This window comes from Callorhinus ursinus, unplaced genomic scaffold (genome assembly GCF_003265705.2).
Source record: "Callorhinus ursinus isolate GAN/ISIS: 27379988/994484 unplaced genomic scaffold, GSC_fseal_2.0 scaffold13, whole genome shotgun sequence".
NCBI classification, from domain to species: domain Eukaryota; kingdom Metazoa; phylum Chordata; class Mammalia; order Carnivora; family Otariidae; genus Callorhinus; species Callorhinus ursinus.
The window spans coordinates 40,629,045-40,655,986 of record NW_027397075.1 but is presented as its reverse complement, the minus strand read 5'-3'; the positions used below and the strand labels follow the sequence as shown (position 1 = coordinate 40,655,986).

The 26,942-nt window shown below is 44.0% G+C and overlaps 1 protein-coding gene across 5 annotated transcripts in view; it reads left to right on the top strand.

Moving 5' to 3' along the window:
- RGL1 (ral guanine nucleotide dissociation stimulator like 1) overlaps positions 1-26,942 on the top strand; it is a 242,911-nt gene that overhangs the window by 175,206 nt on the left and 40,763 nt on the right. For all 5 annotated transcript variants that reach the window (XM_025877976.2, XM_073900122.1, XM_025877978.2 and 2 more), the window contains 3 exons: positions 4,974-5,051; positions 21,217-21,401; positions 26,174-26,298. In XM_025877976.2, coding sequence (XP_025733761.1) covers positions 4,974-5,051; positions 21,217-21,401; positions 26,174-26,298 — 388 coding nt within the window. The remainder of the gene's footprint in view (positions 1-4,973; positions 5,052-21,216; positions 21,402-26,173; positions 26,299-26,942) is intronic.

Sequence of the window (26,942 nt, the reverse complement as noted above, 5' to 3'; positions counted from 1 at the left end):
ATATAGCAGTGAGTAAGATAAGAGAATGAAACCAAAGTCCTCACCATGGCCTATGAAGCCTCCTGAACGGTCCCTGTCACCTCTGCACCCCATCTCCTGCCTTCCCTTTACTTCCGTCGTGGAGTTCTTGATGCTTCTCAAGCACACCATTCTGCCACTGGGCTACGGCCTCTGCCATGGCTCCCCCCTCTGCGTGGAAGACTCTTTAGAGATCTGTAGAGCCCACTCCCTCACCTTCTGGAGGATGTTACATCATGGGCACGTTCACCTCGGGCCTTGTCTGAATACCTCGTGTGAGAGAGCCATGTCTGATCATCCCTACCTGCTTTATTTTTCTCCATTGCACTTTTCACTCTCTGACTTGGTATATATTAACTAATTATTATTTTATCGTCTACCTCCCCCCACTACAGTGTCCGCTCCCTGAAAACAGGGCCTTTGATTTGTTCGCAGCCTGTATCCCCAATGCCAAGAACAGTACCTGAACATAGGCCTTAACAAATATTCCTTGAATGGGGACTAAATGCGTAAAAGGATGAAGGATTGGGTAAATGAATGCAAAGAATAAGGTTTCTGACCTCAAAGAAGTTATAATCTAGTACATCGGAGGACATAAAATTAATAAAATAACTCAAGCTCATGTGATCTGGTAGTGACTCGGAGACTGGGCTCTAGAGTCCGACTGTCATGATTCCAATCTCTGTTCCACGTATTAGCTGTGTCTTCGAGGGCAAATTACCTCAGCTCTCTGGGCCTCATTTTCTCATTTGTAAAATATGAATAATAATATCACATAGGATTATTGTGAGAATTCAATGAAACCATCCATATAAAGTGCTTAGCGCAGGACCTGGCACGTGGTCTGCACTCAGTAATTATTATATGCTATTGTTATTGGATCACTTGCTGGAATCAAGTGGAGCCTGAAAAGTTCCTCAGGATTACCCCCATCCTGGTCTGGTATTACTCCCTTTTCCGTTAGGGAGCAAAAGTTCGAAAGTGTCCCTGAACCAGAAAGACTGTCCCTGAGGACAGCTTTATCTTAGGATTTCTTTGAACCGCAAATACTCCTGTCCTCCCTTCAAACACATATTAAACATTTCATTTGCCCAGATAGGCTCCCAACAATAATATCTGTCCCCTCTGGAAAAAACTGTTTCCTGTTAAAATATCAGCAACCATTTAAACATGGTTTTGTTTTTCTTTTTCTAGTAATTTTTAGGCCGCAGCAAATAATTGCTTAAGACTGTACTTTAAGAGGCATCTGTAAATCTTTCCTTTGCCTTGTGATACATGGGAAACCATGTCCAAAGTCATTCTGACAATTTGTATTTTAAGTTTTATGAGTTACCATTTAAAGAAGGCCAGTTTCTCATTGGCAAGCCTTCTTAAGAGATTGACGCTTTGATCTTAAATCCTGGGGAGACTTTGCAGAAATAGGGGGTGACATTGTTGACAGGTTCGTCTGTAGCTATTCTACTGCCATTAATTAAACACACACCCCCTTTTTATTTACTCCCCTGGAGTAAATGAATTGAACTTGACTTTGGTTTTTGATGGGAAGCTATGAGAGGGTCCAGGAAACATCAAAGAAATGCTCTTAATCTAGTAAAACTAACTCTCGACTGACCTAGCTTGAACATTAAAGAGTTCTTAATTCCAGTGCTGGTCTAGTTTCTTTTCTGTAAGGCATTAATTCTCTCTAATGATTAGAAAAGTGCAGGGGTAAATAATCATCCCCTCCCCATGAAATTCCAGAGGGTTACAGGCTCTTTAATTTTATCTTGCTTCTGAAGGTCTCCTTTGTAAAACCGTATATACATTTTGGGTTTTTGCCATTCCATATTGCTTATACCTCCAAGATCTCAGCTTTAAGATCTTAAAACTTTATTTCTTTTGCATTTCGGTTTTAGATTTTTGGATCACAGCTATCCTAAAGCTTTTTTATGATCCTAGACTTTAGGAATGAAGGCACAGACAGGTTAAGACACTTGTATAAGCAAAAAGCCAGATGGTGCCCTTGCAACAACAGATCCGAGCCTCGTAGTTGAGAAGTCTCTTCATGTCTGCTTAGGGAACCCCACCAGGCCATTCATTTGCCCCCAAACAAGAAGCCATCAGCATGCCTACTGGGTGCGCAAAAGAGACAGGAATCTTGTTCTCATGGAGTTTATGTTCCAATGGACAATGAACACAGTAACTAAATAAGACCGTATATGAGAAGGTGCTAAAGGCTGTGTAGGAAAATAAAACAGTGTCATGAGTGTTGGTCTTACATAGGGTGGACAAGGGAGGCCTCGCTGAGAAAGTGCCGTTTGAGCAGAGCCCCACAGGAGCCAAGGGAGGTGCTGCTCGCAGGGGCAGAGAGAGGAGCGCAGAGATTCTGAGCCAGGAGGATGCCCAGGTGTGGGTGGAGCAGCAAGGGGGGCCAGTGAGGCTGAGGGAGACTGAGTGGGCGTGGGAGACTTGGTCAGAGGTATCAGAGCAAGTCCTTTAGGGCCTCATGAGGCAGGTATGACTTTGGCCTTTCTTCAGAGTGGAACAGGAGCCACGGGAGGGTTCTGCGCCCAGCAGTGACGGGGTGGGATTTACATCGCCCAGGATCGCGCTGAGCTGAAGCCAGGAGACTAGTTAGGTGGCTATTGCATTGATCTAGACTAAAGGTGGTGGTAGTTTGAGCGAGGGTAGAAGTGATGAGAAGGGTTTGGACTCAGGGTATGTCATAAAGGCAGAGCCAAAAGGATTTCTTGGTGGGTTGGGTGGAGACCAGCCTGAGCACCCGGAGCGTAGCGCACGCTACCAGACATCCCTTGCTTTCTTCTTGATGGTCCTCACTGGTCTCCAGAGTATCGTCAACCAGTCATTCTGGTCCTGATTAGGACTCTGTAGACAACTCTGGCGGCTGAGAGAAGTATGCATGGGGTCTTCTGAGCACATGTTCTGAGCAGATGGTACCAGATTAATTAATGAGAGCGAACATCATTCACCAGTATAAGTTGCTTAGTCCGTCTTGACAGCACCTGACTCCTTCTGTGGCATCCCATTCTTGGAGGGGACCTGGGATAGGTGCTCGTGTCATCCCAACCAGCAGCTCAGCTCCGGAGTCTGAAAAATGTAGAGAAAGAGCAGTAGAGTCTGAGAAGCTAAAGTGAAGACAAGGAAGAGGAAGACCAGGAGATTTTTAGTAGAAACACGTCTAAAAAAGAAAAATATCAGGCGCATATCTTTCCCAGCTTCCAGTTGGGCGATAAAAGTGCCGTATTTCCTGGATAACCAGAGAGAATTAATGACCTAACACGGAATATGACAAAAACAAAGATTAGGTCCCACATTTAGTTGCTGAGGGCTGGCAGGAGAAGAGTTTATGGCTCTGTCTCGTCAGATAGGTGGAAGGTACCGCGGCTCTCCCAGAGCCCCACTCTCCACTGCACCTGCCCTAATCTTTCCTGCTTACATAAACCACAAAGCCTGTTGTGAGAGAAGAGGGAGACATGGTTGACTATGATGGTGGCCAGGGAGAGAGCCAAAAACTCTTGTTTGTTTAGGAGAAATCTCATTTTGCATCCCTGCCTTGCTCACATGGGGCTGAATAAATCTTAATCTGACTAAGTTCTTATCTCAGGAAAAGCAAAGGGTGGCCCTGGAAGCCCTCTAAATAACAGGTGCAGACAGAATGGAGAGGAATAGGGAGGGTGGAGGCCAGTGGAAAATAGGTTTGAGAGGCCAAGAAGTCCATAAGGCTGATGAGCTCGAGAGAGGAGCAGGTGGAGGGGAGGGGGGCTAATGCCGCAGGGTGCAGACTGGAAACTACGGGGATAGGGTGGTAGGGAGACCAGACGGGCTGGCATTCAGTCAAGCCAGATGGTGGGCTTTTATTTCTAAAAGGATTTGTAAATCCTAGGAACAAGGAACATAAGGGTACTGGGGCCTTTAATCCCATTAGTAGAAGACAAAAGTGTTCTCTTTAAAAATGTAAACCCACCAATTATAGAATTTCTATTATCAACACTTTGGGACAGAGTACCAGCTTGTGAAACGCCAAGGAATCTCGGGATTCTTCACTGAGGGGAGGAGAAACTGCAGAAATCGTCAGGGCATTCATTATAAGTTAATAAAAAGACATCTTCTCAAGAATTTAAAGTGTACTGTTGGGACCAAACAAAATGTGATATATTTGTATGCAATAAGCTTGCTTACATATGGAGTTGGAAAAACAGCTAACTGCAATTAGGGACTGATTGTTTAGTAAATTTTGAGTTTACAGTGAGACACATTTAAAAATTTAAGCACCTATCGCTTTCTAAAAAGTCGTCCCCCTGTGTCCCCTTGCCCAGTTGTCGGCCTCCATGTCCCCACAGCCTCTCTCCTCGTAGCATACAAATCCTGTTCTTCAGTCCTTGTCTCAGTCATTCCTTGAGGGTCCAAAATGGCTTCCATAACCCTTCTCCTAATGGACTTATCCCCGCGGAGACCAGCCTCATCACAGAGCATGGAGCTGTCCTTGTGTGCTTACGTTGGTGCAAGTGTGAAAGCTACCCACACACGGCCATGCTTCCTTCAGGAGACAGAGCAGAGGGGCAGTGGTATAGCTTTGGGCGCTCCAGTCCGTGAGGGATCTGCCATCTTTGCATCATGTAATACCCCATCCTCCTGCTAAGAGGAAAAGCCTAATTTCATCTGAAGGATTCCAAAGAAATGCTAACTCTTAAGAGAAAGTTTAAGAGTTAGTTTAAGTAGTGTGATTCATTGTGAAATCCCTTTTTTGTTTAAGACTATCCATATACCCATTAAGTTAATATCACACAATATCACTTTTTGATGCTACTTCATAAATATTTCTTTGCTTAATTACTGCTGAGAAGTAGAAACTGTTATCTCATGTTTGAAATGGAATAGAGTTGCTTTCCCACACCACTGACTGGGGTTGTTGTTGTTGTTTTTTTTTTTTTTTTCGTTTGTTTTTATTTGTAAAGGTATGGAAACCTGACAAGCCCAAACTGTGAAGAAGATGGAAGCCCAAGTTCATCAGAGTCTAAGACGGTGATCAGGAAGTAAGTGTGCCTTTCCTATGCATTACAATCTCTCAGTCAAGACTTATTATCCTAAAGGGATGTAATTTAGTAGAGTTTTTAAAAATTCCTTTTTATGTTGTCATTTTCCCCCATAATGTGTAAAATCATAGAATTATTTTTTGACTATCCAGTGATAGTCATTTATTCATCCAGTAAAAATGTATCAGGCACCTACCATGTGCCAGGCCCTGTGCTAAGGGAAACAACTATGAACAAAATAAATAAGTCTCAGCTCTTAAGAAGTTTGGATTTTAGCAGAGACACAAAGAATCCACACAAAGGAAGAATGAAGTAGGGCAAGGGGGCTAGATCCTGATGGAGAGTTTGATTCACATAGGGTGCCAGGAACGGGCTTTCTGATCTGGTGACATTGCAGCAGAGTGCTGAATGGGGTACAGGCCGGGCTTGGTGAATATCCAAGCAGGAAAAATGTGGACAAAGCTGTGAGGCAGATGAGTGAAGGAGGCTGGAGCAGAGCACATGAAGTGACAAGTGCTAGAGGATGAGATCTGTAAGGTCATATAGGTCCCAGATCACATGAGGACTTGAAGGCCTTGGGCAGGGTGTTAAATTTTATTCTAAGGAAGATAAGAAGCATTTAGAAGATTTTGAGGAGAGCAGTGCTATGGCCTGATTTATATTTCAAAAGGCTTGCTCTAGCTCTACGTGGAAAATAGACTCTGGCAGTGGGATGGGGGGCAAGAGTGGCAGCAAGGAGCCTGGTCAGGACCCTTACAAAGACGCAGGCAAGGGATTCTGGGAGCATGAACTGGAGGAGGAGGAGGAGGAGATGATGGTAATAATGGTGATGGTGGTGGTGTTGGTTTTGGTGGTAGTGATAGTAGTAAAAGTAGGAGTAACTCGTACTAGGAAGAGCTGCGGAGATCTTGAAGGTATTGCTGGCAGGTTGTAGTGATGAAGTGGTTGGGGCATATGAGAGAAAAAGAGGAGGCACGGGCACCTCCAAGGGTTGTGGTGTGAGCAACTGATAGAACCTTGGTTTTGTGAGATAAGAAAGACTGGTGAGGAGGAGCAGGTATGGTAGGGAGCATGTGTCAGTTATTTCATCGTAGACATACTCACTTTGAGACAATTGGCTGAGTCTAGAGTTCAGGGAGCAGTCTGGTTGGGAGGCATAAATCTGGGCATCCTTAGTTTAGACATGGTATGTAAAGCTATGGGGCTGGGTGTGCCCCCCATGGGAACAAGGCTATAGAGAAGAGGAAGGTCCAAAGACTGAGCCTTGGTTCCTTCCAGTGTTCAGATTAGGAAAGTAGAGGGTCCAGCAAGAGGAGGTTGGAACAGAGGAGCTAGCGGGGAACAAGAAGAAAGAAGAAGTTGTGTCCAGAAGTCAAGTGAAGGAGTTTTGGGGGGGACGTGACCAACCATGTCTAACACTGCTCATACATCAAGTGAGAGGAGCCTGGGAAGAGACTACTGCTTTTGCAACACGGTGGTCTTTGGTCCCCTTGACAGATGTAGTTTTGGTGGATGGAGGTCTGGGTCAGGAGAAGACAGAAGTTTGGAGGAGTTTTGCTGTAAGAGAAGAGAAATGGGCTAGAGGATGATCTGGGGCAAAGGAGGGTTTTTTTCATTTTGTATGTGTTTGTTAAACCTGGGTGATGGTTTAATCTGATGAGAATAATCTAGGAGACACTGAAGAATAATCCATGATGTAGGGGTGCAGGCCGCTCTAGGAGTGATGTTCTTGAGTCAGTGGGATATATGCCAGGGTCCTTGAAAGTTCTCTTACTAAATATTCATCTTGGGGCCAAAAGTCCAGGCAGTTAATCCTGTGGAATATTTTAACTCCTCAGAGGATTGACTGATGGAATCCTTTCTTCAGAAGCCAGGGATATGAAGGTTAGAAAATTGAGTATCTTTTTAAGTCCTGAGTGAGGCAGTTTTATTATTTTATTGGATGGACCATAACCTTCCAGAAAACCAGACACACCAATATAGATATTTGAATGTCAAATGCAAGGCGTGTGGTGAGCGAACAAATACCTTTATTCTTAGAGGGCTTGGGGGGGCTTCTTGGAGGAGTTGACATTTCGGGTAGGTCCTGAAGGAGGGTGAAGATTTTGGTGGTAGAGCCACCCAAGCAGGGGGAACGGTGGGACCATATTGGGGAAATATATTTGGGAACAACACGGAATGGGTGTGGCCGCTTCATGATGGCGTATGTACCAGGTCGAGGGGAGCTGTAGAGCCGAAGCTATTTCGAAGGGGGTTCATTTTCCCAAGAGAATAAGGACCTTCCCTGGTAAGCAGTAGACAGTCAGCCCTGAAAAGTTTTTGTAGGAGGGAAACAGTATCATCAAATAGGTGGTGTGGGGGGATGGAATAGACTTACAGACTTCCTACTTAGACTGTGGTACACAGACCAGGAGCATCAGCACCACCAGGGAGCTTATTAGAAATGCAGAATATCAGGCCTCACCACAGACCTAGATTAAAACCTGCATTTCAGTAAGATCCGTGAGTGATTCTTATGCACCCTAAGGGTTTGAGAATCATAGGACTAGAGAGGTTTTGTTGTTAATTGTGTTTATCCCCGAAAACTTACTGAAATAATAATTTTTTGAAAAGAACCTTTTTAGAATTAGTCTTTTAAAGCATATACGAAAGGAGACCTGAGTGGCCACCTTGTCACATGTAACCTCCCCCTGTGACCAGATTCAGAAATAAGTGTGTTGTTCTCCACAAATTTTGGAATTGAGTCAGATTTGGAGCTGCCATTCAACTAGCCACCTGAACACTCCAGGGAGAGTAACAGTCTGAAAAATATCCAGAGCTTTTCTGTTTCCCAGGAGGTGTTTTGAGATTAAGTAGGTTTCTGGGAAGTCACACGTTAAAGAAAATTAGTTTGTACCCTGGATGTGAAGAATCATGCTCATTATTTTAAGGTCCTATTATAAAACTTTATTCAACTTCATTGTACACCGGGAACAGTGTAATGTGGGTGAAACTCCAGGATAAGCTGTTTTAAAGGGCTTTCCAGTTTTAAGCGTATGAGTCCTTAACAAAGAGCTTCACATAGAACTCCCCTGAGGGGGTCCATCATCTGGGGACAATGGTCCTTTCCTAAAGCCTCACAATGAATTGGTAGAAAGTACTTGACCCTTTTCCTCAGACTGACTTGCCTTTTAAAAAAATTTATGCCTGATGAAAATACGCCACTTTATCTTATAATGGGCCACTCTGTCCTACAAATACTGGAATGCTAAAATCCCTTCTCTCAGCTGACCTCTTTCTTCCTTGCATTTTCCTTCTTTCATACTGCTTCCTCCCCACCCTCCCCCCATTTCTCCTTTTATTATTTTTCATCTCATTTCACCATTATCTTTTTGCTCTCTCTTTTGGAAGTTACCCTTCTCCTAATCATTTCTGTGGCTGGTTAGGGTCACTGCTCTGTCTTTCTGAGAGGAAATCAGGGTAGCACCTTCTTCATTCCATCTGTAACATACGGAGAATTCCTCCACCATCCCAGAGCTCTGGCCTCTGACATGAAGCCATGACCGAAGGCTTCCTGATGGCTGGTGCATGTGTAGGAGATATGGCTCTATGGCCGTTCTCAGTGGGCTGGTTTTGTCCGCAGAGGATATTTGGCAACATCTGGAGAAATTTTTGTCTTAACTTGGTGGGGGGATGCTATTGATATCTGGTAGGTAGAGGCCAGGATCGTTGTGAAACAGTCTACAGTGCGCAAAACACCGCCCTCCAACAAAGAATGCGCTGCCTCTAAATATCAATAGTGCGCAGGTAAGAAGCTCTGCTACATGGTGAGGACTGCAGTCCTCAAGTGCAAGCTCTTTATTTATGAATATCTAGAAGTATATAAAAATAGGACCATGCGTATTTGGGGATTTATTTATTTATTCATATCCCATCTTAGAATGAGGTGAATCCAATGCAGAGGTCGCCCAGGAGCCGGCCTCAGAGAAGGTGAAGGGCCCTGGATAAGGAGCCTGGAGAACTCAGATTCGAGTCCCTCACCAGTCACTGTCACTTCCCAGCCATATGACCTGGTCACTTCATCTCTCTCTCACTTTCAGTTTCTTGACCTGAAAAATGAGTGCTCAGAATGTAGGATCCCTGGCGTCCTTTCAAGTTTAATGACCGCTGGGATAAAACTTGTTTAGTTTTCATCTCTCCAAAAGTGAGAATGAAAATCAGAAACGGAGATACTGGGGCACCTGGGTGGCTCAGTCGGTTAAGGTCTGCCCTCGGCTCAGGTCCTGATCCCAGAGTCCTGGGATGGAGCCCTGCGTTGAGAGCTCCCTGCCCAGAGGGGAGTCTCCTTCTCCCTCTGCCCCTCCCCCCCAACTCATGCTCTCTCGTTCTCGCTCTCTGTGAAATAAATCAAATGCTAAAAAAAAAGAAAGAAACAGAGATATGGCCCAAATATTATATTGAATTTTTGAGAGGTGCCCTTGACTGCTTTTTTCAGTCGGAGGGGCTGTGCCACCAGTTTTGATAAAATAGGAAAACAAAACAGACAGCTTCTTTGACTTGCTCGTTATTAATCGTGACATCACAGCTGCTCACTGTGCTTCTCAGTACAGAGATGAGCTAAAGCTTTGTATTGTGGGGTCGAAATGGGGGGTTGGGGTGCAAAATGCCTATTGTTTTCTTTTGCTGTGAATCTGTGTTCTTGTGATTTCAGGTGGGAAACCCACGGCAGGAATGTAATTTTCTAAGAAGTAAACATCCTGTTTTAGGGCAGATGCCTGCAGTTTTGCAGATGGGGAGTGGTGTGGGTTGGGGGGGGGGCGGAATTACTGTGAGGTTTAACCCCGAACGGAAAAATCCTCAACTCTTTTTTGGCTTTTCAGTTTTTAACGTAAAGCGTTAGAGCAGGGCTTACATTTCATACAGGGTCCCAAAGCCCAGGATAACAGTCTTCCCTGTATTTCTAAATATGGATCTAATCAACCTTTCAGAGGATAAAAGAACTTAGAAGAAAGAAAAATGGGGAAGTACAGATGGAACCGTCGAGATGAAAGATTGGCTTCTGGTGTCTTGGACTGCAACTGACTAGTGTTCTTCATGAATTTCAAAAAGTGTCAGATTGTGCTGTGACTCCCACTTGTAATTCCAGGCCCGAGTGTGCCCAGTTCGGGCTTTGTGCAATATTGGGGGCCTTTAAAGTCATCTAGCCAAAACACGAATTCCTTCCGTTGCGAGGAAGGCAACTTCCAAGGCTTCTAGGTGTTGGAATCTGCCGCACAGTGATTTCTGATGTTAGCGCTGGACTGTTGTATATAATAAGGCATCCAATGTTTATTTCTACAATCCCTAAACTTGCCACTATTTGGAAATCAGGAAACTCACTTCCTGTGACAGGAAACAACATTTCTGCCCACATCTGTCCTACCTGTGCCCTTTTCCTCCTTGTTGCTGACACTTTTATATGATAAAACGCTGTCTATTTAGAATAAAAAAATCAGAACCAGATGGGAAAGGAAGCTTTCCCTTGTGCAGATTTATTACAATCATTGAATTCAGAAGTGAAGAGAACGTAAAGAAGGGATATTAACCATATGGAAACTTGACACGGTGAATCTTCATTCTCTGGGATGGATCTGAAATTAGAATATTTATCTATCTATCTATCTATCTATGTATCTAATATGCTTTATTTAAAGAGGTTTAAGACTCCTCAGGAAATGACAATTTTTTCTTTCCTTTAATGACTATTATTATAATATTGAAATAGTTCTGTTTCCTTTTCTTTTTTTGACTCTCTGCACTTCCCTTCTGGAGCGCTGTGTTTTGTCTTCTCAAACTCTTTGCCACCGCAGTGCTTTAAACTGTTGAAATCATTCTGCTTTCATCTCTGCATATTCAGACGATATGAATGCCATTCTTGTACTCTTTTCCCAGAAGTTGTAAATAGTGACACCAGATTTTAGTCCAGTAAAGAATCACATGAATAGTAGTAATCCAAGACATTGGAACCACTTTAAAGAAAAGGGAGATGAGTTAAAGAAGCCTGGCTGTGATTCCTTGATGCCCGAGAAACTTTACAGTGGAAAGTACTAAAAAAATCTTCCGACAGAGTTTGCAATCAATATTCATTCCAGCAAACTCAAATACCCTAAGAAGGCAGTGGAAATTAATTTGGCTATTTTAACAAAAATGGGGCAAAGAAAGGGGTAAAGAACAGAGCAAAAATAAGATTTAAAACTTGAAATTTAAAAGAATGAAAGGCTATACAGTGAAAGGAGTATTTTTAAAAAGTTAAAGTAGCATGAGAATAAAGAAGAAATGGAGAAATAATACACTACATTAAAGAACCTGGTATTGTCTTTAAAATATCCATACTGGACAAAGAAAAGTAGAAATTATCGTTTTAAAAGTCAATGAAATCTTGAATCAAAATTGAAATCTTGAATCAAAATTTGGGAAGAGAGTAGGTCCCCAAAGCAGAAATTAGTTTTCTGAAAATTCAGGAGGAGTAAAACAATGTCGATGATCAGTGGTTCAGAAAGAAGAAAAATCAGTCACTTAAGAATCTCTTGGAGTTCTCGAAGTGTTAGAGAAAGGCAAACAGGCATCTCGATCAGACCCCGTCATTGAATGACCCTGCAGCCTGGCAGGGGATGACAGTGATGATACCGCCATCACCAGCCTGGCCACCACCCCTGGCCGCAGTGTATGGTGTGCTTACTAGCATGACCCCTTCTGCGAGGGGCCTTGTATCTTCCTTTACCATCGCAGATTTGCTGTGAGCTATTGTCCTCATTTTATCGGTGTGTAAATGGAAGCTCCAGAAAAGTTACATACTTTGACTAATGTCAACCAGCTCGTTAAGCGAGCTCTGGTATTTGAACTCAGGTCCCAGACCTGGGCTTCTCACCGCTTTGCTCTTGGGCCTGCCATTTCAGAAGAGCATCGGGATCTCAGGTGCCTTTCCAGCTCACATATGCCTAGATCACAGTAATCTGGTTGCAGCCAGAAGTCCATGAAGAGCTGAGGCATATTATCACCATTGTGATTAGTGTTTTAGTGTGTTAGCATCCTGACATTTTCTAATTTGGGATTATTTACTTTATCCTATGTTGTTTTGCCTGGCTTTATTACTGAATGAACAGCCTGAGCCAGGTCCCCAGACAGCTGTTAGAAATGGGGAAGTTAGGCTTGTTTCCTGGGGAAGGAGATGGGTTGCAGGATATGAGGAAAGAAGAAGGAAGATTAGACGGGTCGGGCCCATGGATCTGAGTGCCTGCTTCCTGCTCTTGGGGCCTTGTTGCGTCTTTCCTTACCAATTTACCAACTTACTCCATTCTAATGGTGAAAAATGGAGAAGGCCTCAGCAGTTTTTTCATTCGAGGCCCATTTATAACAAAAACACCCGCCTCAGACAGTGAGGAATTGGAGAATACGGAGCTACAGAGGTCCCTGAGAAATAATTGGGGTGGGAGTGGCAGTGTCCCTTTCCAACAGCAAGAGCTAGAATTCATGGATGCTTAGTAGGGATAGTCCCTGTGTATATCCTTTTATTATTCCCATACTAACCCTATGTATTCTTACTCCTCTCTTACACATGAGGGGTCTGAAACAGAGAAAGGTTAAGGAGCATGTCCAAGGTCACACAGGGAATAAGGGAAAGCTGGGATTTCAACCCACGCCTTGCCCTCTACACTCTGTGTCCTCTGCTTCTTCCCCTGTGATAAAAAGGAGACGATTTCTCTTAAGAACTGAGGTCAGACTCTCCTGTTCATGCTTTTTTCTTAAAAGTAAGAGGTTTTTCTTTTCTTTTTTTTTTTTTTAAAGGTTTTATTTATTTATTTGAAAGAGAGATAGCATGAGCAGGGAGAGGGACAGAGGGAGAGGGAGAAGCAGCTCCCCACTAAGCTGGGAGCTGGATGTACGGCTCGATCCCAGGACCCCGAGATCATGACCTGAGCCGAAGGCAGACGCTTAACCGACTGAGCCACCCAGGCGCCCCGCTTAAGAGGCCCCCGGAGGGCGCCTGGGTGGCTCAATCATTAAGCGTCTGCCTTCGGCTCAGGTCATGATCCGGGGGTCCTGGGATCGAGTCCCACATCGGGCTCCCTACTCGGCAGGAAGCCTGCTCTCCCTCTCCCACTCCCGCTGCTTGTGTTCCTGCTCTCGCTATCTCTGTCTCTGTCAAATAAATAAATGAAATCTTTAAAAAAAAAGAAAGATGTTTTTCAGAACAGTTTTAGATTTATGTAAAAACTGAACAGATAATACAGCAGAGTTCCCATATGCCTTCCTCATAGATTCCCTTACTGTTCTTACGTGACTATAGTACATTTCTTACAATTAATGAACCAGTATGACACATTATTAACTGAAGTCCGGAGTTTATTCACATTTCCCTACTTTTTACCTCATGTCCTTTTTCTGTTCCAGGATTCCACTCAGGATACCATATTACATTGAACTGTCGTATCAACCTACGCTCCTCTTGGCTGTGACAGTTTCTCAGACTCTTCTGGGTTTCCATGACCTTTATGGTTTTAAAGTCAGATGTATTATAGGATACCCCTTTATTGGAATTTTTCTCATAACTAGACTATTTTTCTCATAATTAGACTGAATTTAAGAGTTTTTGAGAGGACTATTACAGAGGTAGAATGCCATTCTCATCACATGCTATCAAGGGTCCATACTATCAATATGATTTATGACTGTCATTGGTCTTGATCACCTGGCTGGAGTAGTAGTTTTCAGATTTCTCCATGGAAAACATCTTCCCATACTATATTGTTTGGAAGGAAGTCACAGTGCATAACCCCCAATTAAAGAGTAGGGATTATTCTCCCCCTCTGTGAGGGTAAGGTATCTAATCAATGTATTTGGAAAACTTCTGCATGGGAGATTTGTTTCCCCCATTTATTTATTTAAACATTTTTATCAGTTTAGACTCCGTGAGTAAATTTTTTTATGCTGTGGGTCATAATACAATGCTAGTTTATTTGTTGCTCAGATTGTTCCAGTTTGGGCCATTGGGAGCTCTTTTGATTGACTCGTATGTCACTTTGATAGGCATCTCTATAATTGTGGGTGTGTGCAGTTGTTCAAGCCCTTCTTACCTTCTGGCACGAAAAGGTGCTCCAGGCTCAGCTTGTATGTTTCCTGCCCCAGTCCTAGAATCAGCCATTTCTTCAAGGAGACCTGGTTCTTTTCATTGCAGAATAGTATCGGAAACCAGGATCTGGGTGCTAGGATGTCATTTCTTTTTAGCCGTCTCAGCTGATAGGGCTAGGAGATTTATGTTTACACTAATTATGTAAATACACACATCTAGGAATATTTATGTATAACCATCTGTATCAATATTATGTTAAACACGAGTTCCTACTGATGTCTCCAACCCTAATCCATGACCGCATAGACGGTTTTAGCCTGTTCTCTTTGCTTATTTGTAAATTCCCTCTGCAACAGCGAGAAAAGTGGCATCCACCATCTGCCATGCATTTGCTTAGTTGTTCAGTTTCAGGATACTTGGATGGCAGTATCAGAGTTGTTGACTTGTACCCGGTGGGAAACAACTTTATCAACTAGAATATGGTGCTTATCTAGTCCTTAGTCTAATAGACTGCCATTCTTCTGTTTTAAAACAATAAAAATAGCTAATATTTTTTGAGGACTCACTATGTCCTAGGAACTCTTCTAAATACTTCGCATAATTAGCTCTTGGCCTCACGATCCTATGAGGAGGCATCCATTATTGTACCCATTTTATAGGTGAGGAAGCTGAGGCATACAGAGGCTAGCTCGCACCTAATGAGCCACCGAACCGGGGCCCCCGTTAGGCCCTCCAGAGACTGTTTAGCCACATTGGCTGAGCTGCTCATGAAAAAGCAGGCATTTCAGAGCCCTCTTAGTTTTTTTTTTCCCCTTTTCTAATGGAGCGCAGACACTGACACACTGAGTAAGGTTTGGTGATACGGGGTTAGGTCTGTACACAGTAATTCTCTTCAGTTTCTGTAAATCTGCCTTCAGATGCCAGGGCCTGCACATCTAGTTTGGGAATAAAAGACAGGTGTGTAAACACTCCTGACTTTGGATAATTGGTTTCGGGCTCCTCTCCTCCTCCTCTGGGGCCTTCCCCACCCATATTTACTGGGTATTTCTGGGTGTCCTCCCTATCACAGTCTTCCTCCTCCTCCTCCTCACCTTGGAGCTTTTTCTCTTGCACTGCCTCCTGGCCTCTCGCTGGCTTCTGTGCCCTGTACTTGCCCGCTGCTTAGCTCTGAATCTGGCCCCGTTTGCCTTGATTTCCCTGAGCCTCTCAGCCTTCCTCTTTCACTTTCCCTCCCAGCCTTCTAATCCCTGCTCAGCCTCTGCACCAAAAATGCACAATGGAAAATACAAGAAAGCATTGCAAGATGACCTTGACAAGTCCAGGTAGTCACGTTTCCGTCTTTTCCAGGCTTTTTCAGAAAAACAAAGGGAAACAAATTCTCTGTACCTTCCTTTGTTCTTTCTTGTCAGGGAAACCATCTTGCTGGGGGTCTCCGAGGCAGCCTCTATCTGGCAGCCTTCTCTGAAAAGGAAAATCTCCTCAGTGACTAGGAGAACAAGGCGGGAGGGGGGGTGTCTAGCTTAGAGTCAGTGTCAAGGTCACTTTCCTTTCTTTCCCTGAAGAGCAAGGCGCCATTGGCTCCCACCCTCAGGGCTTGGCGCTGTCACCTGCCACGTTGATTCAGAGGCCCACCCTCCACATGGAGTTTCTTATCTTTTATCTATAGTAGGAGAAGATCCAGTTTTTGGAGAATATCCAAACATAGAAAAAAACATTTTGCTGCTTTTGAAAAAAATGGTTCCATGTCTTATTAAGTAACAATAAATTATCTCGGATTTCTGGGGAGAGAAAAGAGCTCTAAATGGACAGAGTTATTATTTTTGTCCTAATAATCCTATTTCTTGGCTTGGAGGTTACACATCATGGGAGAGATGACTTCATATTTTGAAAATTTATTAAGCCTTTGACCAATCAGAGAATATTTTACTACCAATGAGATTTTAATATGATTTAGTACCTGTGCATTCAAATCCCTGTATGTATTTAAAAATCTGTGGTTTGAGCATCCTGGCAGCCTAGACGCTCACCTCAGGCAGCCCAGTTACTCTGCACTGAAGGTCCCCATGGTGGCTCTCAGTACTGGTTCCCTGTCCCTCTCAGCAAAGGCATCTGTCTCATATTTTCCAGGAAGCCAGGTATTACTAAGTGTGATTTCTCTTTGGCTGAGAAATGAGTATAGCAAATCTCACTGTGCTGCATTCCTCCCCTCTCTTCCTGTTCTTTAAACAGGTCTTCTGTACATCCCCTGAAACTGTTCTGCCCTCTCTCACCTCAGGATCTTTGCTCACGCTGTTGCCACAGTCTTCACCCCAGTAACTCTTCCTTGTACCTGAGATCTCACCTGACCATTGTTTCCTAAATCCTTCTGTGGGATTCCCTATTGTGATGTTGTTCACATACGTGGTTTTTGTGAATATGGAAAACAAAGTGCACTCAAATACTGTGAGTGTAATTAGTGAATTAAATCTCCCCACGGGTCTGTTTCCTTAGAAGTAAAAGCCTTAGACGCTGTGTCCTTCAGTTTCATGCATGGATGTCTGAGCATGTCTTCCTGTCCCTTACAGACCATCGTGGTAGGTTGGAGAGGGTGGCCAGGACTGCCTGAGGTAGAAGAAGCAATCCTGGTCACCCCCTCGACTATCAGTTTGGGCTCCTGCCCCTGGCCACCCACCCAGCATCCTTACTTGGGACCGAGGGCGTGTTGCTCTGTAACGCATTAGAGATGACTTCGGAAAAGGAGCTCATGGCCTTTCCTCCTTACTGGGTTTAGATTATGTCACAATCGCGATCTTTCCACTCGGTATCACAAAGTACTTCTTCAGTCTTCACAAGTCATTCAAGAAGCACGTCTTGTGGTTTCTATTAGAGTTTGGGGTCCCTGAGTTGATCTGTCCTGACAAGGTTGCCTTACGTGGGGCGGGGCGGGGGGTGCACACATGTGCGTAGTCTGTTTCCAATGACTCTTCCTGCAGCAGGACTGGGGCCACACGTGGTGTACCACGGTGTGGATTCCATGTCATCTTTTCTGTGTTAGAGGATTCTCTGAGTGATGTCCATGAGTGCTGATTGATTTTCACTGAGCCCTTTTACCTTTTTCAGTCCCTTCCTTTTGTGATTTATGGCAAGTAGTTTTAAGACCGCCAACAGTTAGGGCGCCTGGGTGGCTCCGATGGTTGAACGTCTGCCTTCGGCTCAGGTCATGATCCCAGGGTCCTGGGATCGAGTCCCGCATCGGGCTCCCTGCTCCTTGGGAGCCTGCTTCTCCCTCTGCCTCTCTCTCTCTCTGTCTCTCATGAATAAATAAAGAAAATCTTAAAAAAAAAAAAAGACTGCCAACAGTTAGGTTTCTCTGTAGGTACCTGGAAATGCCCGTATTGCCATGCTGTGGGGTGAAAGCACTGAACAGTGTCAGGGAGCTGCAGGCAGGTATTACTGCGTGTCTCCTCCAGGTAGGGGTCAGTAGAGGTTGAGGGACCTGGCCAACTCCCTTTGTTCACAGGTGGCACAACTGGGACCCATCCCAGCTGGTTTTCCTCCTTCATCCTCCTTCCTTGTTCTGGTGCAGAGCCAAGTAGCTTCTCTAGCTTAATAGTCGCACCTTTCCTGTAAGTTTGTGATTTTAAACCAGATTTCCCTTCAGTATGGAGGTTCTTTACATTCTCCCAAGCAACCAGTTCTGGTTGGGACATAAGTTCCATCTTTGGGGTGGAGCCATGAAGGGTGAGATGGAAAGGCGTTGGCCAGCAATCCTGTTGGCTGCCATGATTTGTGATGTTGCTTTCCTTTTTGAAATATTAAATGTTTCACATTTTATCTGCTTTATAGCCTATCAGGAACGGGAAGTTTCTTCCCAGGACTGGTAAACATAAAGCTACTGTGAGCTTTGGGCACATGTCCAGGTCTTCCCAGAAAACCTCCCTTCCTGGCATGCTGATAACCACCCTGCTGATATGAGGGCAGGTGTCTGCCTTGTGTTGTGCTGTTTGTGTGTTTCCTTCCCTTCTTCTCTTCCTTCTTCCTCCCCCGCTTCCTTCCTCTTTTCTGTGAAATTGCTTTTTCTAACCAAGTCAGTGTCTGGGTCTATAGTGAACTTTCGAAGTCCTCTTAGGCTAAGCTGTGGGGAGGGCACTGTCACAAAGGGTAGAAGGAATAGATTACCAGCGCTAGTTAAAAACATCAGACTGAGGAGGAAGAAATGTGCACCTAAAGGCAAGTCGAATCTGGACTCAAGTCCCTCTTCAGAACTCCCCTAGCCCTTCCAGGCTGCAACTTCCATGAGAATAAGCTCTAAATAATGTGTCCCATAGAAATGCATAAGTATTCAGAGATGTAAACAAGGATGCATATTTTGTGATTGTTTGTGATTGTGAGAACATGAAAATAACTTGAATATTTGCACACTAGTAGAAGAATGCTTACATTAATGATGGTGTGTCCATGCAGTGGAATAGTATATGTAACTCTGGGAAATAGTAAGTTAGATCTCCAATGGAGAGGTGTCGGTTTCATACTATTCAGTGGGGAAAAAAAAATCCATGTTGGCTTATACATACATAGCATATTTATTTAAGTATATATACATATCTGTTGAAAAGTCTAGAAGGATATACTCCAAACTGCTGATAGGTAGTCATAGAAATGGGATTAGAATGAAGAGGACATAGGTATTTTGCTGTTTTAGTTTGTATACATTTGTAATATTTACTTTTTTGCAATAAATAATCAGCTTTGTAATTTTAAAATTAACAATTATGGGAGGCCAAGAAGGCAATGATATATTAATATCTTTTCCTATCTGTCTTTTACCTGTGATTCTGGATTTCTGCCTCAGTTTTCTTTCAAGTCACGAAACCGAGGAGTCACTAGGGTCATTGCGTTGCTGTTCTTGTTGTTAGGTGGAAGCTCTTTTTACTTTTATTGATTGATGTGCATTATCATCCCTCCATGACTGTTCTTCCATCAGTATCGTTGGAAGAGTATCCTCTCACTGAAGTATTAAATATTAAATGAGTAGTTTTCTACTCATGAAATCAATTCACCCTTCTTTTGAGAAGGACAAAAGTGTGTGTAAGAATCAATGTGACAGAGGCAAATGTCAGGTTTTCCTGCCTTCCAGGTTATGAACCCACCTGTGTGCCTAACCCGGTTCTGGGCTCAGTGCTTGTCAGCCAAGAAGAGAAAGAATTCATAGGAAAATAGTCCCATTCCTTAGAAAAATGACATATCAGAATGCCACTTCATTTTCTTCTTTAATTCATGATACTTGTTTTTTGTGAAGAAAGGAGAAATAATGAATGCTTTGTGTGGGCTGTCAGAAAGTAGAAGTCCATCAATTTTGGCGGGGGGGAGGGTTTCACCATATGAATGGCGGGGGAACACAGGCATATCCATGGAACAGATGAAGCAACGGCAAACCAAGGATCGCAGGTCCACCGACTAGAAGCCTGTTCATTTCACTTAGGTTTTCATTTAATCCCAGAGCTCATATTAATTTCTTCGAACTTTTTAGAAGGAAGGGAAACTTTTGCTTGGCTTTTTATTTAATTTATTTAATCTGTACTAAAGATTTAGAGCATATTTTAATCATTTCTGTGGCTTTAAATTCCAGCATTTATTTGATGGCTTTATGTCACCTACTTCCGACGTACGCATGTAAATATTATAGTTCCAGACACCTTCATGTCCTCATTGGTAAAGCAACAATATCCATAGCAGTGAAAACAGTAAATTTATTTTTCTTTTGTTTGCACTCTACTTCCAGAAGTTAAGCCTTGAATTGGCTTTAGTTGTATGTATGGCTGGATTGTAGTCTTGCTCCGTGGTAGGAAATTGGGACGTGTAGAATTTAGACATGCCTGCGAAAGCCCGGCCTGCAGGTCCACATCGACGGATAATATTACCTTGTGGTCTCTTTATAGTTTGTTAACTAAGTAAACAATTTGTTTGAAGTATACTTAAATGATCATTTCTAAAGGTGCTAACATATTTTTTTGTCAGCTGAAAAATTTTGGTCAGTGGGGTCTTCAGCTAATACGAAGTGTCCCGTCACTGTCACTAACATGTGGATTAATTTATAGCCCCCACCACCTGCAGCCAGCATCAGTGCATTTGCCTTAGCCATGGGGGTGGCTGGTCAGTAAAGAGGCAAAGTACTGTCCTTCCTGGCAGACACAGCCCAGCACGTCCTCTTTGAAGGTGAAGCGTAGAATCACAGCACTCAAGACTTTTTATCCTTTTTGCCAGTCAGCTGTTGCTTCCCCTGGATGAGGGGCTGCCCCTCACCTAAAGACAGCACAGTCGTGTTATTAGTAGCGTTGGGGGGGGGGGGTGGTGGCCATGGCTCCTCATGCCCCGGCCCCTCTCTCACCTGACACAGACCCTGCTGAGCCATCGGAGGGAATCCCCTTCACGGGGGCTTTGCATCTCCATGTTTTCTCCCTTACCTTTCAAAGACCTACTTCTCTAAGAGGTACTGTTTCTCCCACAGATTCTCCTCTTGTAATTCGAGAAGCAGAAGGATAATTGGGGGAGGACGTTTTTTGGCACTTAGGCTGAACCCCTGGGAATCTTTGTAAAATTAAATCAGTGCTCTTATCTTTTCCCAACATAGGTACTTCCTGTCAGTAGACCGATTTTGGGCCCACTGTCAGTGATTTTCTAAAATGTCGGTCCAGTTGATTTTGTGGTCTCTGATTTGAGTGAAGCCAGAATTGGAAACCCATAATCTCACTGTCACAGATTGCTTTGAAGTTGCTTCGGGACTCACTAAATCTTCTTCCACGTGCCCTTTTTTTCCCCCCTGTGCGGGTTTTTCCAAAGTTGATAAGTTGATGGTCCTTTGTCTTTTTGGAACTTATCAGTCTCTCCCGTGCTATACAGCCACCACTTAAAACAATAAAAATGTAACCAGCTTGTTTTCTAGCACTTTAACTTCACTGACATTGCCAGGAATTTGGGATGAATTCTCTGTTGACCCCAAGTCCTGTGGAGTGTTCTGGGTGAGGCCATGGTGTCCAGGCCCTGTTTTGAGTCCCCACAGCCAGTTGGGTGCAGTGACTCTCCCTTTCTATTTCTCAGTGCCATCGCCTCCATCCTGAGGGCCTGGCTTGACCAGTGTGCAGAGGACTTCCGGGAGCCCCCTCACTTCCCTTGCTTACAGAAACTGCTGGATTATCTCAAACGGATGATGCCAGGCTCTGATCCAGAGAGAAGGGCACAAAATCTTCTTGAGCAGTTTCACAAGCAAGAAGTGGAAACTGACAGTGAGTACTTGCTTGGTTCCAGAGAACAAGCTAGATTCTGATTCTGCAGGCTCCATGTTGAAGATAGGTTCTCCCTATATTTTTTCTTTTTTTAAAATTTATTTAGTTGTTGGAGAGAGAGGGAGAGAGAGAGAGTGCAGGAGGGAAGGGGAGAGGGAGAGAATCTCAAGCAGACTCCTCACTGAGCGCACAGCCTGACGTGGGGCTCGATTTCACGACCCTGAGATCATGACCTAGCCAAAACCAAGAGTTGGAGGTTTAACCAACTGAGCTACCCAGCCGCCCCAGACTGTTCTCCCTATACTTGATGAATGACCTCGGTTTGTCTGAGAGAGACAAGCTGCTAGGGGATTGGTGGTGGATAAAAATTCTAAAGTTTATCAAAGTGCTAATTACAGAGCCTCAGCCTTCTAGAGCCAAGGAGATTTTTAAGACCACCTAGTCTGGTGCTTTCACTTTATAGAAGAGGAAACTGACTCTGAGAAGCAAAGTGATTTCCTTGAGTTTCTTCTAATACCATAAAGAGGATCTTTTACCTTCTCTTGTCAACATGTCCCACGCTGAACTTGATTTAGCTTTTTATTATCTGTCTCCTGGCTCCTCTATCTAATGAATGGAAACCCCTCACCACCACCCCCATTCAGCAGGCAAAGAATTAAATCCAGTTGTGCTCCTGCCCTCAGAAAAGTTCAAAAAGCCCTGAAAAGGTGTTTCTCTGTCAAGCTGGAAGACATTACTGTCACTGAGCTCGCCAGAGGCCTTGTCTTGTCAGAGGAAGTTTCTGTGGCTGTTTTTTCCTATTGGAGGAACTGACTGCCTGTTTTCAAGGACAAAGGAAGGGCCACCAACTGCAGGTCGTGGGCCGCTTGAAATCTTTGAAGAAAGTCAGAGTGAGGTTAGGACAGGCTTTCAGCCTGACGATTTATCCCCTCGCTGGCTTGCTGGCTGATGGTTGCCATGGCGGCTGACCCACTTGGAGCTTTTGACAGGCATTTCCCTGAAGTGACGCCCGATTTCCTCAGTGAGGGAAAGGAAGCGGTTCCTCACGACCGATAAGGGAAGCTGTATCAGTGCCAAAGAAAATAACCTTACATTCCAAACAGTACCTGTGGAATTGTTTTACGTTTGGGGGATCAGAGCCGGGGGAACATGCAATCGCATCCTGAGAAGCCGACTGCCAAGTACTCTGTATCTCAGATGACTTCATCTGCCGGGAATGTTGGAATACCAAGGGCACTCCTCCAGCTGCCGGACCTCCACTCCCTTCAGGGCCTCCCCGCCTGTCTCTGAGCCGGAGTGGAAAATGCTGTGTGAGAGCCCAGCTCTCCCCACTGGGGCTGCCCCTGGCTCCGGGCCTAATTGGGGAACCGGTGGGACCAGTCGTTCATTGTTTCCGACCCAGCGACTGGAAGGCAGAGCTCATTTGGCAGGCTGAGGCAGGGGAGAGGGGGATTGCCTGACTTTGGAAAGGCTTTTAGGCAGTGCTCGAAAATGGATTTTTCCTGAGTTTGGAAAATTTTAATCAAGAAAGCTCTAAACTCTCTGTTTATGAAGTCCAGGGGTCGTTATTGAAAAAAGACTTTTAGGAGCTTGGTTCTCATGGGCGTGTTTTGCCCAATTTCATGCTGGCAAAAGCAAAAGTTCACCTACATTGTTTTCCAATAGTAAAATTTTGCTTCGAGTTTTTACTTCCCTTACCTCTGGGAAGGAGCCAAAAGCAGAAACAGTGAAGGCATGGCTTAGGCCCCGGAGAGACAGGACCACGTAATCTTCACCCACAGCAACATCCCGGGCACATATGGGTCACTGTGAGTGTTTGTTGGCTGAGTGAGAGGATCTGACCTTACCACACATCCTCTTTGGCTGAAGTGGGTCAGCCTCTGCATTCCGGAGCTACTGGGATAGATTGACATAGTAGCTAACAAGAGGGATGGGAGGCCCATTCTGGAGCTTTGTTTGGGATTTCAAATTTCTTCATCCTCCACTGAATTGAAGAGTACCCCCAGAGTTGCTTGGAGGCAGAGTGGTGAAGTCATAGGGTTTTAGCTCTCCTGAGCTCGTGCCTGTTCGTGTTTCAGACTCTGGAGACAGGCAGTGATTCCTCCTACCTCCTCCAGTCATAACCCAAGCCCACTAGCATCAGCATCTTCAGCTTGCCTGTGGTAGGGAGGGGATTGTTGCGGGGGGGCACCCTTAAATCCCATGCCTAACCCCGGAGTTGGCAAGTCCCCACGTGGTGCTCTGATAGGGGGAGTGATGTAATGTCCACTCTCAGCACCCCTTTCCCCTGGGAAACCAAGAAAAAGAAAAGGCCACCCCCAACTTGACCCAAGATGTGTAAAAGTCTTCTTCTACAAAGAAAAAGAGAAAAAGCTTAGAATGTAAATATCCTGCAGGAGTAGTAACACACTGATTTACATTTCTGCCAAGATAAGATATAACTGAATGCAGCTAGATTTTTTTTAAATTTTATTTTATTATGTTATGTTAGTCACCATACAATACATCATTAGTTTTTGATGTGGTCATCCATGATTCATTGTTTTCGTATAACACCCAGTGCTCCATGCAGAACGTGCCCTCCTTAATACCCATCACCAGGCTAACTCATCCCCCTACCCCCCTCCCCTCTAGAACCCTCAGTTTGTCTCTCAGAGTCCACAGTCTCTCATGGTTCGTCTCCCCCTCCGATTCCCCCCCCCTTCATTTTCCCCTCCCTTCTCCTAGTGTCCTCCATGCTATTCTTTATGTGCCACAAATAAGTGAAACCATATGATAATTGAGAGCCCAGATATGGACCCTCAACTCTATGGTCAAATAATCTTCGACAAAGCAGGAAAAAATATGCAATGGAAAAAAGACAGTCTCTTCAATAAATGGTGCTGGGAGAATTGGACAGCTATATACAGAAGAATGAAACTCGGCCATTCTCTAACACCATACACAAAGATAAACTCAAAATGGATGAAAGACCTCAATGTGAGACAGGAATCCATCAAAATCCTAGAGGAGAACATAGGCAGTAACCTCTTTGACATTGGCCACAGCAACTACTTTCAAGATACATTTCCAAAGGCTAGTGAAACAAAAGCAAAAATGAACTTTTGTGACTTCATGAAGATAAAAAGCTTCTGCACAGCAAAGGAAACAGTTAATAAAACAAAGAGGCAACCCATAGAATGGGAGAAGATATTTGCAAATAACACTACAAACAAAGCGCTGATTTCCAAGATCTATAAAGAACTTCTCAAACTCAACGCCCAAAACATAATCAAGTCAAAAAATGGGCAGAAGACACATGAAGAGACACTTCTCAAAAGAAAACATACAAATGGCTGACAGACACATGAAAAAATGTTCATCATCATTAGCCATCAGGGAAATTCAAATCAAAATCACATTGAGATACCTTGCACCAGTTAGAATAGCAAAAATTGACAAGGCAAGAAACAACAAATGTTGGAGAGGTTGTGGAGAAAGGGGACCCCTCTTACACTGTTAGTGGGAATGCAAGTTGGTACAGCCACTTTGGAAAACAGTGTGGAGGTTCCTCAAAAAATTAAAAATAGAGCTACCCTATGACCCAGCAACTGCACTACTGGGTATTTACCCCAAAGACACAGATGTAGTGAAAAGAAGGGCCATATGCACCCCAATGCTCATAGCAGAAATGTCCGCAATAGCCAAACTGTGGAAAGAGCTGAGATGCCCTTCAACAGATGAATGGATAAAGAAGATGTGGTCCATATATACAATGGAATAGTACTCAGCCATCAGAAAGGATGAATACCCAACTTTTACATCCACATGGATGGGACTGGAGGAGATGATGCTAAGTGAAATAAGTCATGCAGCTGGGTTTTTTGTTTTTGTTTTTTTGAGAACAGATTTGACAGGAGAGCAAGGAGTGTGAAGGGGATGAGGTGGGGGATGAGGTTGGAAAACAACCCAGGAATCAGGAAAGGTTCCAGGGAAGGGAGGCTTGGGTTCAAGTTCGACTTCATCCAGTTAAATAGTCTTTCAGAATGGAGTCTGGAGTTCCTAATCCATGGGCTGAGTCCTTCAGCTTTTGATTTGGAATCCAAATAGTTATTATAGTGATTTTTTTCCTCACTTCTTCAGTCTGTGTCCTGTGTAATTGCCGAATTGAGGACCTTATCTATAATAAGGCTCAGGTGAATTTAGTTTCAGGCTGTTCTGCTTCACACATAACTTTAGGTGGGAAACTGAAAGCTACTCCAAACATCTTGAGAATTCTAAGAACTGTCTTAGAATTCTGAGGACTTCATCAGCATTTCTGACACCAACATGGCCCATTCTACACCCCAAAGCCTGGCCTGCTTTTATGCCCGGTCTTTCCAGGCTTCTGGTTATAATTGGCCAGTAATTACGAATTGCATAGTTGGGGCTTAGGAAGTGGCTTGATGAGTCCTTAAGCTGAGCAGAGAGTATGAGAGAGCCCAAGATGAGGGAAACCTCCAGAATGTACCCCAACTTTGCTTCTCTAGACTTTGCCTCATCTGGCTGTGTCCCTGGCCTAAGAATCTGGCTTATCAAAGGGATAACATGAGGCCTCTGAACTTAATAAAGAATGTACAGAGATTAAGCAGACCTCCATTTCACTCAGATTCATTGTGCTTAGCATTTCCCCCTGTGGGTTTTCTGAAGGGTTAGCCCTCTTCTTTCTAAATGAAGGAAGTGCAGTTTAACTCTACTAACAAGATCATAAACAGTGGCACCAAAATGCTATTTTTTTTTCCATCTGTGAACAGATGGGTTTCCTAGCACCATCTTCTTCAGCCTGGAAGAGGAAGAGGAACTGGAAGGTGGAGGGCCTGCAGAATTCACGTGCTTCCCAGAGGATCTCGTGGCAGAGCAGCTGACCTATATGGATGCAGTAGGTCTTCTCTCTGTGCCCCAGATGGGCTTCCACTTAAAATGTGGGGACTGACAGTACTGGTGGCCTGGGGAGGCCAGTGGGGGTGTGTGATTTAAGTCTTTTGTGATCCTTGAGAGAGGCCGTGCCTATAAATGCAGAATGAAGATGTGACTTGAATCAATCATCTGAATAATTCAGGCCCAAGCTCTTCTTGCAATTCTGGGTGAAGGTGCTTTTTCCTTGGCACTCCATACGCAGAGGGAAATAAGAATTCTAATTCTCATGAAACAAAATCCACCCTGTTCCATGGGTATTTCTCTCCCTGCAGACTCATAAATATTTCAAGATCTGAACTGTTTATTTGGAAGGTTGTAAAGCGGTCAAAGTATAAATTAGGATAAAATAAGTTCACTGAATCCACATGTGACTCTGGCAGTTCATGTCTATGTGTGTTTCCTGTACTTTTGAATATGTTTGTTAGCCATGCATAGTTGACGACATTGGTCACGTGTCTTAGCGCAATGTTAGCTGGTAAATACCAGTTAAAGAAAAGAGGGCTATTATAAATTATCATGATGGTTTTAGCTCTTCTGCACTTACCACTTTGAAGAAAGCAGCATAGAAAGTGACAGAGTTTCCATCTAGGGAGCATGCAAATAAAT